The sequence below is a fragment of the Stylophora pistillata genome, chromosome 5 (genome assembly GCF_964205215.1).
Source record: "Stylophora pistillata chromosome 5, jaStyPist1.2, whole genome shotgun sequence".
Lineage (NCBI taxonomy): Eukaryota > Metazoa > Cnidaria > Anthozoa > Scleractinia > Pocilloporidae > Stylophora > Stylophora pistillata.
Window position 1 is genome coordinate 3475158 of NC_142523.1, and position 10521 is coordinate 3485678.

Genomic DNA, 10521 nt, shown 5'->3' on the forward strand with positions numbered 1-10521 from the left:
CAGTTGATTACAACTGGAAATCTAACTATGAAAGTCCTCCTAAAGGCAAAGAAAAACTACATCGACACTGGGTTTTTATTAACACCGAGAACTTAGGTCAGTATTACTATACAAGTCTTTTTTGTTTTGTTTTGTTTTCTACAAAAATAGAAAAAAAAATTAGTGAAAGCAAATGAGTAGTTAGCTCTTTAGAACATGTGCCTAACTTTGAAAACGGTCCTTATATGGTACTAAATATTTGAAAACGTTCATTGAGGAAACTACAAGAAAACTCAAACTACGTAAAATAGAAATTAAATTGAAGAAAGGCTTATAACGCAAAACGCAGGAGAAAGAATGATGAAAAAGACTATGCCGAGACCCGGGATTGTTCATATCTGACAGAATTGAACCAGGGACCTTCAGATCTTCAGTCTGACGCTCTCCCAACTGAGCTATCTCGGCAAGCGGTGAAATGATTTTCAACAGATAAAAAATGATTTTACCATCAATTCCATCTCTTTTGAGTATGCTCACCCCAAACGTTTAATGCACAAGGTAAATTTGCGTCTATGACGAGAGGATGATAATGAAAGAATATTTGGAATACCTTTTTCAAATACAGTTAGGAGGTTCAGTTGGGCCAAAAGAATTGTATGAGCACAGGTTCCTTTAGTACGTTATTTTAAAAATTCGCAGTGATCAATATGTACGGCAATCGAGAACATCTACACAACTTTGGAGAACAGTCCTTCTCAGTTAGTAATTAATTTCGAAATCATCAAGGAAACTGAAAGAAATCCCAGACGATACGAAACAAAAAAGTGTGAATGAGAAAGGTAAATAGCACAAAACGGTAAGAAACAAAAACTATGCCGAGACCCGGGATTGTTCGTACCTTAACAGATTTGAACCAGGGACCTTCAAATCTTTAGTCTGACGCTCTCCCAACTGAGCTATCTCGGCACATGACAGACTTATGTGCAACAAAAATTAATGGGTAACTATTTACCATCAATTCTGAGTAACTCACTCCAAACCTGCAAAGTAAATTCCTGATCACCAGACATTTTATGAATTATACTGGTTTTCCTCAATTTAAACAGATTTTTAAAATTTTGTGTATTTTTGATAACGATTATAATGATCATCCATATAATTTTATTATCATCGATTTTGTTATTACCGCAATCATTATTATTACCATTATTACTGTTATTATGTATTATTGTTACCATTGTCATTTAGCAATAATTTCCATAAAATCCTCTACAATACAAAATATTAACAGTGTAGAAAACGATCCAAAGTAAGTCCCTTTCGGCCCACATCTACTCCCTTATTTTTTTTTTTTTTTGTCAAAGCGTCTGGAAAAATATAAATAACGGAGTCAAATCTGAACAGATTCAAAGTCTAATAATCTGATAACTAAAAGCATATCTAAAACTATACAGAAAAGAGAAAGGAGAATGGAAAATCTAGAACCCTATATACAAGGCTGCTAAAAAGCATTAAACAATTTCAATGGCTCCCTCGGCAGCTGCGATTTCAACGTCACAATTATTATAGTCATGCGCAGCGCGGCGCTTCACCCGCGATCCTCGAAGGCAAACTAAGGCCGACCGAAGGAGGGCAAAGGATCTTTTTGCTCGGATCCATAAAATTGTTTGCGAGTATGGTTCCCCTTTCTTGGCGGCTATCAGCTCGGCCAATCGGCTGTGGTATCTTATGCATTCCATCCCCATCCCTCCCGTAGTTGTAAATACAAGCGGCGTAAACGAGCCATGCTCAACATCCAACACTCTCCTTGAGTACAGCCGCTTCTTGTCGTTTTCATGGATGCGATAAATCTGCTGTGGTTCCTGGTCCTTGTAAGACTCGGCATTAGGGTGGAAAATCCTCACATCGAAGAATACCGAGCTCTGGGGATCCCAGAAGCCACGCGCCCGAACGTCCAATCTTGCGTCTTGTGCTCTATTAGACCCTCTGCTGAGTTGTTCTTCAGTGATGTTTTGGAGAACTGGCTCGACCTCGACATCGGTACACACTATACTCAAAAGGTCAGCCTCGAGGTCTCTCAACTCATTATGCCGTTGGATAACAAAACCCCCTCGTTTGCAAATCATTGCGTGGTCTACTGTGAAGTTTTCCACGCACGCACACACTGATGGAATATCATCGAACGGCCAATCATAGCGTAATTTAACAGCATCGTGAAACTTTCTCTTGCTGAGGTTGAAACCATGTTCTTGAAGGGGAAGAACTGTGAGCCATACAGAGGAGCCTTTTTCTTGCGCTAGTTCTAGAGCTTGCTTGGTCTTTCGTGAAACAATTTGTTTTAGATTATCTGCAATCTCTGAAAGTTCTTCAGCTTTTCCATGTTTGACAGCCTGACGCCCTGACGCGATGAGGAACTCGTCGGGTAGTTGATGGGTTTGAGCCATGATATGTTCGACAAGAGAAGATGTCACCTTAATAGATGAGGCATGTTCACGTGCCGCCTCGTGACATGGGGTTGCTCAAGCTCAGGCCGCCTAGGCGCACTGGTAGTGCTAGAACGTCTCTATCCAGTTTGCTACACTTACGCCTACGATTGCTGGTATAAGGACCTGGGAAATAGCCTCTTCAAGTGACTCTAGAAGATCTTGGACATCAGGGAGAGTTTTTAGGAAGTACGTCCAACGATGCTTTAAACCAAACGTGTATGCGGCATAGCTGGCCTGCGGTTGAATCTGTGCAAATTCAGCCAGCTGAACAACTTCATTGACCCAGCTAGTTACTTTCTCGTTGACATAGTCGTGCAGATAATATCTTGAGCCTATCACAGCTCCAAGATGCTTCTACCCTTCTACTGTCACGTTAATGGCTGTAGCTTTAAAGGCTTCTCTAACAAGTGCCTCCTTTTCTGGCTTTGCAATAATCCAGCACTTTTTTCCGTTTGGAAAGTAGCCAATGTCTGGATCGAATGTATTAAGACCATCCCACCATTGTCATTACTATTGATCTTAGTAAAAGCTGAACACCTGTGTAAAAAAGTGTGTTAGTTAAAAAAATTATTCAAGTAATAATAGATACAAATTAAACCATTTCTTATCATGAAGAAACAAAAGAAGAGTACAAATTAAAGTAAGCTTTGGACATTTACCATCGTTTTCGCATGAAAAGTTTCCATGAATAGATAATTAAGAAATAGTTTTTTTTTTCTAAACTTTCAATTCAACTGAGTGTCCATCAAGTCTAAGAAAAACGGATGAACACTAGGTCTTAAATAGAGAGTCTCAATGTAAAGACAGCTTTTACGGCTAACGGTTAAAACTTTGGCCAATTTATGGCTAACAGTTAACATCTTTCTATTGTTGACAACGCGATCTTTTTTTCTTTTATGGTTAAATATTTTTGTCAGTTTTTACGCCTAACGGAGACCCCCTAAATAGTGATTACTTTTGAAATCATCAAGAACGAATCTGCAAGAAATTCCAGACGATATGAAACAGAAACTTTGAATGAAAATGGTAAATGGCGCAAAACGGAAAGGAACCAAAATTTTGCCGAGACCCGGGATTGTTCAGAGCAGAATGACACTGAACCAGGGACCTTCAGATCTTCAGTCTGACGCTCTCCCAACTGAGCTATCTCGGCAAGCGGTGAAATAATATATAACAGATAAAAAATGATTTCACCATCAATTCCATATCCTCTGAGGATACTCAGCCCAAAAATTTAACGCACAAGGTAAATTTGTGACTACGCATGAGGGAAGGATAATGAAAGAATATTTGAAATACAATTAAACATATAATTACGAGGTTTAGTAATGCCAAACAAATTGTTTGAGCACAGGATCTTTAGAACTACATGTATTACTTTAAAAGAATTGGTAGTGATGAATGTGTAGGCCAATTGAGAACATCTGCGCAGCTTTAAAGAACAGTCCTTCTTTAGTAATTAATAGCGAAATCATTAAGGAAACTGCAAGAAATCCCAGACGATATGAAACAAGAAAATTTGAATGAAAAAGGCAAATAGCACAAAACAGAAAATAAAAAAATTATGCAGAGACCCGGGACTGTTCAGAGCAGAGCGACATTCAACCAGGGACCTTCAGATCTTCAGAAATAAACGATAACAATTAAAAATATGTTTTCAGTATTATATTGCGCGTCCTCCACTGCGCATAAAAATCACGTAATCAGGAGAACAAGCGCGCACATTCCGAGAACACGGTATTGGTTTTCAATCAATTGACCAGGCAGAGAGGTACGATGGTCTTTAGCTCTTCAATGAGCACGGTGACCTATGCTTTTTATTGTATAACTTTGGCGCACAAATTGTCCCCTTCAAATTGGAGAAATAAAGAAACGTTCATCGATGGGAAAAAAGATATGGCTGAAAGCGTGCACAAAGTCCGTTACTCGAGGATGCAAATCATTACTTTGAAAGCAACGACTCAAGTAACGTTTTGAGTCGATGTCATACAAAATTGCGTTATTTTTCCACAAATTATATATAAAAATTCTTCCATGCACTCGAGACTTTCCACCTATCAGGTTTTTTCAAGTGTTACGTTAAAAAACACCGGAAAACGCATCGTCAACTGATGAAATGTCGCGCGTGATAAGTGCTAGTACAGGCATAAATGGGGTAAACAAGCATGGTGACCTACCTTTTTTCAGTTCTATTTATTGAAACAAACATTGGTAATGAACACCTAAGGAAAGATGAAAAAATAAATTGTAATAAAATGTAAAAAAAAAAGAACTGGATAACTTTTTTTTTCCTGAGGAATCACCTTAACGTCAGCCCATCTCTTTTGAGTATGCTCAGTCCATACGTTTAATGCACAAGGTAAATTTGCGTCAATGCAAGAGGGGATGATGATGAAAGAATATTTGGAATACCACAAATACAATTGGGAGGTTCAGTTGGGCCAAAAGAATTGTATGAGCACAGAATCCTTTAGTACGTTATTTTAAAAATTCGCAGTGATGAATATGTGCGGCAATTGAGAACATCTGCACAACTTTAGAGAACAGTCTGTCTCAGTTTATGGTAATTAATTTCGAAATCATCAAGGAAACTGAAAGAAATCCGAGACGATACGAAACAAAAAAGTGTGAATGAGAGAGGAAAATAGCACAAAACGGTAAGAAACAAAAAAGTATGCCGAGACCCGGGATTGTTCGTACTTGATCACGAATAGATTGAACCAGGGACCTTCAGATCTTCAGTCTGACGCTCTCCCAACTGAGCTATCTCGGCACGTGATAGACATATGTGCAACAAAAAATAATAAATAACTATTTACCATCAATTCTGCGTAACTCACACCAAACCTGCAAAGTAAATTCCTGACCACCGACATTTTATGAATTATACTGGTTTTCCTCAATTCAAACAGATTTTTTTAAAATTTTGTGTATTTTTGATAACGAGTATAATGATCATCCATATCATTTTATTATCATCGACTTTGTTATTGACGCAATCATTATTATTACCATTATCATTGTTACCATTGTTATTCGATACAGATTTTTTAATTGAGAATGCGAGGGAAAATACAGGCTAGACATTTTTAAAATTTGTTTTTACAGTTTTTTCAGAGTAAGAGTGTCATTTCCCTTGTCATATATTTTTTTTAATGTAATTTACTTTTTAAGGATAATATCGATGCACGTGTTTGTTTTTTTTTAATTCTTTCAATACAAACTAATAGTTGCTTTCGTGATTTTTATATGTAGGTCATTTTTGTTATCAAAGTTAGTTTGGGTCTAATACGAGTCTGATACTAGAGAACCGAATTTAACAGATGTGTTCCGTGTCAATTAATTTGGAAATGTACAAGAGGAAAAACCATTACCCACGCGAAGTTATTGTAATGTTTTAAGTTTTGAAATAAAATTATTATTATTATTTTCATTACTATTGATCTTAGGAAAAGCTGAACATCTGTGTAAAAAAGTGTGTTTGTTAAAAAAATTATTCAAGTAATAATAGATACAAATTCAACGATTTTTTATCATGAAGACACAAAAGAAGAAGACAAAATAAAATAAGCTTTGGACATTTACCATCGTTTTTGCACGAAAAGTTTGCATGAATAGATAATTAAGAAATAGTTCTTTTTGCTAGAATTTCAACTCAACGGAGGGTCCATCAAGTCTAAGAAAAACGGATGAACACTAGATCTTAAAAAGAGAGTCTCAATGTAAAGACAGCTTTTACGGCTAATGGTTAAAATTTTAGCCAAGTTAGGGCTAACGGTTAACTCTTTGTATTGTCGTCAGCACAACTTTTTTTTTCTTTTACAGTTATAAGCATTTTTGTTAATTTTTACGCCTAACGGAGGCCCCCTAAATAGTGATTAATTTTGAAATCATCAAGAAGGAGACTTCAAAAAATCCCAGACGATACGAAACAAGAACTTTGTATGAGAATGGTAAATGGCGCAAAACGGAAAGGAACCAAAATTTTGCCGAGACCCGGGATTGTTCAGAGCAGAATGACATTGAAGCAGGGACCTTCAGATCTTCAGTCTGACGCTCTCCCAACTGAGCTATCTCGGCAAGCGGTGAAATAACTTATAACAGATAAAAAATGATTTTACCATCAATTTCATATCTTCTGAGGCTACTCAGCCCAAAAATTTAATGCACAAGGTAAATTTGTGACTACGCATGAGGGAAGGATAATGAAAGAATATTTGAAATACAATTAAACATATAATTACGAGGTTTAGTAATGCCAAACAAAGTGTTTGAGCACAAGATCTTTAGAACCACATGTATTACTTTAAAAGAATTGGTAGTGATGAATGTGTAAGCCAATTGAGAACATCTGCGCAGCTTTAAAAAACAGTCCTTCTTTAGTAATTAATAGTGAAATCATTAAGGAAACTGCAAGAAATCCCAGACGATATGAAACAAGAAAATTTGAATGAAAAAGGCAAAGTTATTGTATAACTTTGGCGCACAAATTGTCCCCTTCAAATTGGAGAAATAAAAAAACGTTCATCGATGGGAAAAAAGATATGGCTGAAAGCGTGCACAAAGTCCGTTACTCGAGGATGCAAATCATTACTTTGAAAGCAACGACTCAAGTAACGTTTTGAGTCGATGTCATACAAAATTGCGTTATTTTTCCACAAATTATATATAAAAATTCTTCCATGCACTCGAGACTTTCTACCTATCAGGTTTTTTCAAGTGTTGCGCTAAAAAACACTCGTTCCCAGCCACCGGAAAACGCATCGTCAACTGATAAAATGACGCGCGTGATAAGTGCTATTACAGGCATTAATGGGGTAAACAAGCATGGTAACCTACCTTTTTTCAGTTGTATTTATGGAAATAAACATTGGTAATGAACACCTAAGGAAAAGTGAAAAAATAAATGCAATAATAAAAAAGAAAAAAAAGAAAAGAACTGGATAACTTTTTTTTTTTCTGAGGAATCACCTTAATGTCAGCCCCATCTCTTTTGAGTATGTTCAGCCCATACGTTTAATGCACAAGGTAAATTTGCGTCAATGCATGAGGGGATGATGATGAAAGAATATTTGGAATTCCACAAATACAATTAGGAGATTTAGTTGGGCCAAAAGAATTGTATGAGTACAGGATCCTTTAGTACGTTATCTTAAAAATTCGCAGTGATGAATATGTACGGCAATTGAGAACATCTGTGCAACTTTAGAGAACAGTCCTTCTCAGTTAGTAATTAATTTCGAAATCATCAAGGAAACTGAAAGAAATCCCAGACGATACGAAACAAAAAAGTGTGAATGCGAAAGGTAAATAGCGCAAAATGGTAAGAAACAAAAACTATGCCGATACCCCGGATTGTTCGTACCTTAACAGAATTGAACCAGGGACCTTCAGATCTTCAGTCTGACGCTTTCCCAATTGAGCTATCTCAGCACGTGATAATGCTTCGAGCAACAACAAAAAAGGATAACTATTTACCATCAATTCTGAGTAACTCACACCAAACGTGCAAAGTAAATTCGTGACTACTCGACATCTTATGAACTCATGATACTGATTTTCCTCAATTCAATCAGATTTGTAAAATTTTGTGTATTTTTGATAACGAGTGTAGTGATCATGTATATCATTTTATCATCGTCGACTTTGTCATCCAGGCCGAATTATTATTATTACCTTTATTATTGTTATTAATTATTGTTACCATTGTCATTACCATTGATCTTGGGAAAAGCTGAACACTTGTGTAAAAAGGTGTGTTAGTTAAAAAATAATTCAAGTAATAATAGATACAAATTAAACGATTTGTTATTTTGAAGAGACAAAAGAAAAAGACACCATAAAATAAGCTTTGGACATTTAACATCGTTTTCGCATGAAAAATTTGAATGAATAGATGATTAAGAAGGTATTTTTTTTTACTATAATTTCAAATTCAACCGAGGGTCCAGTAAGTCTAAGAAAAACGGATGAACACTGGATCTTAAATAGAGAGTCTCAATGGGAAGACAGCTTTTACGGCTAACGGTTAAAACTTTGGCCAATTTATGGCTAACGGTTACTATCTTTCTATTGTTGTCAACACAAATTCATTTTTAAGGTTAACCTTTTTTTATGACTAATGATTAAAATTTGTCAACTTTTACGTCTAACGGAGACCCTCTAAATAGAACTATCGTTTTAGATGTTATTTTGCAAGATTTTTCCTTGCTTTTGCGAAAAGAATACACTTTAAGTGATTAATCTTTGTGACAGTTGAGAACCTCTGTTAAACTTTGGAGAAGGGTTCTTCTTTGGTTTTGGATTGTAAAAAGAGAAATTTGATTGGGAAAGGTAAATAGCACGAAACAAAAAGACGAGCAAATAAAATAAAAGTAGCTGCCGAGACCCGGGATTGTTCATATCTGACAGAATTGAACCAGGGACCTTCAGATCTTCAGTCTGACGCTCTCCCAACTGAGCTATCTCGGCAAGTTACATAACATTACATAACTATTTTATCATCATTGCTGAGCATGCATACCCACACCAGCCATTTAAATCAAACGTTAATTCATGGTCAGCGAGACATAATTTCATGAATTCTCGATGGTTTTCCTCGATTCGAATGGATCACCACGTAAAAGGGCGGGGGACAAGCACTAAAACACGTAAAGGAATCATTTCTGTCCTGCAAGCTGGGCAGGTTTTTTTCTTTCGTTATACCAAGAGAATCGAATTAAACCACAACGGCTATCTTGGGACAGACGAGGGTGAGCTTGCAGAGATAAAGAAATAGTTGTTATGGGGGTTGAGGGTAGGAATTAAAACGAAACTCTTGTTTTTCTAAGTTTGTCAGTTTTTAGAGCGTTAGCCTACGTGGCTGGTCCAGTCGTAAAAGTTATAAGTAGCGTGTTGCAATTTTTTCCTTAATTTTTTTTTCCCCACGCTTTGATCAGACATATCAATATACCTACAAACGTTATTTCAAATATTCAAAGCTCATTTCCGGGGGAGGATCTTGCGTGGAATTAGTTCATTAAGATTTAAGCTCCCCTGGATGCAAGAACCCTTACGAGCCTCCCCGCTGCGAACTTCATTGACATCTGCATTTTTATCTGAAACTCTCAAAACCATCTCCATCCAGGAGGAGCATCAAAAAATTGTCTCTTATCTGTTCACGTATGTAGATAGGTGGCGTTAAACAATTATGAAAGCGTAAGGAAATGACGATCACGACGATACGCTATAAAGATAAGACAAAATTGTCACGTCTTAAGATTTCCGTTTACTCTCACTCAGGAGTTACGCTGCATGTACCGCGTACTTCGTTGAGAATGTAATAGTGCACCTTACACTGTTGACCAGTTTTTGACAAGGTAATTTCATTTAAGAAGATAATACACATGCAGGGGATTCTATCTCTTCATTGATATGTAGAGGTAAGGGTATCAATACGTGCGAGTAAATGTTTCAGAATGCAATTTGTAGTCTTTACGAGTGCTTATTATAACAAATTGCACGAGAAATCATATTGTTAATTCTCATAATTCACACGAAAAAGGCATCACACGAAGTCAAGACAGACAAAAATTTGAAAGCGTGCGCCCTATTCGAAATTGCACTTGTCTTACAACTTTGCACTCCCGTTACACCAAAAATGCACTCGTTTTCAGCCAATCAGACGCGAAATTTTTTCATGTATATCATTACTACAGCAAAAATAGTTTTCCGCCACAAACCTATTGGTTGAGCTTGTGTAGATCAAACATATATGTCTCTACGCTTGTCATTCCCAGTAACGACTAACTAGCCAATCAGAACGAGGGTACTGCTTCAGTGAGGTCAGCCTGCAAACCAAGCGTCCCTATTTGCGCATTTCATCGAGCGATGGAGAGCTCGGGGCAAGAGGGAGACAGAGAGGGCAAGGATAGGCGAGTAAAGAGCGAGACAAAAATTTAAGTTATTCATTTCTCGCTCCAACAGTTACGATTTCACCTGAATACGCAAGAATATGAAATCTACTTTTCTGGTTATTGTTATGTTAAAATATGACCTTAGCAAAGAGAAGTCCATG

At 36.8% G+C, this 10521-nt stretch overlaps 1 protein-coding gene and 6 non-coding genes across 7 annotated transcripts; all 7 read right to left on the reverse strand.

Annotated features, from left to right (window-relative positions):
* Positions 1–352: 352 nt before the first annotated feature.
* On the reverse strand, positions 353–444 carry Trnaf-gaa (transfer RNA phenylalanine (anticodon GAA)). The gene has a single exon. It is a non-coding gene; the product is annotated as a tRNA-Phe (tRNA).
* A 408-nt stretch (positions 445–852) lies between these two features.
* On the reverse strand, positions 853–945 carry Trnaf-aaa (transfer RNA phenylalanine (anticodon AAA)). The gene has a single exon. It is a non-coding gene; the product is annotated as a tRNA-Phe (tRNA).
* Positions 946–1482: 537 nt separating this feature from the next.
* LOC148729857 (uncharacterized) lies at positions 1483–9581 on the reverse strand. The gene is made up of 6 exons (XM_088760855.1): positions 9521–9581; positions 7831–7909; positions 7305–7349; positions 4643–4687; positions 2965–3002; positions 1483–2497 (listed from the first exon to the last, which is right to left on the reverse strand). The coding sequence occupies exons 1-6, from the start codon at positions 9579–9581 to the stop codon at positions 1491–1493; spliced, it is 1275 nt and encodes a 424-aa protein (XP_088616981.1). The 3' UTR covers positions 1483–1490.
* Positions 3526–3618, reverse strand: Trnaf-gaa (transfer RNA phenylalanine (anticodon GAA)). The gene has a single exon. It is a non-coding gene; the product is annotated as a tRNA-Phe (tRNA).
* On the reverse strand, positions 5141–5238 carry Trnaf-gaa (transfer RNA phenylalanine (anticodon GAA)). Its single transcript has one exon. It is a non-coding gene; the product is annotated as a tRNA-Phe (tRNA).
* Trnaf-gaa (transfer RNA phenylalanine (anticodon GAA)) lies at positions 6453–6545 on the reverse strand. The gene has a single exon. It is a non-coding gene; the product is annotated as a tRNA-Phe (tRNA).
* Trnaf-gaa (transfer RNA phenylalanine (anticodon GAA)) lies at positions 8845–8936 on the reverse strand. Its single transcript has one exon. It is a non-coding gene; the product is annotated as a tRNA-Phe (tRNA).
* Positions 9582–10521: the final 940 nt, after the last annotated feature.

Coding starts and splice junctions, on each gene's coding strand:
- LOC148729857 (XM_088760855.1), bottom strand. CDS start 9,581: ATGGTTTTGAGAGTTTCAGATAAAAATGCAGATGTCAATGAAGTTCGC. Junction 7,350..7,830: donor CCTGGTTCAATTCTGTTAAG/GTACGAACAATC, acceptor ACTTTTCCTTAG/GTGTTCATTACCAATGTTTA. Junction 4,688..7,304: donor ATAAATACAACTGAAAAAAG/GTAGGTTACCAT, acceptor ATCTTTCCTTAG/GTGTTCATTACCAATGTTTG.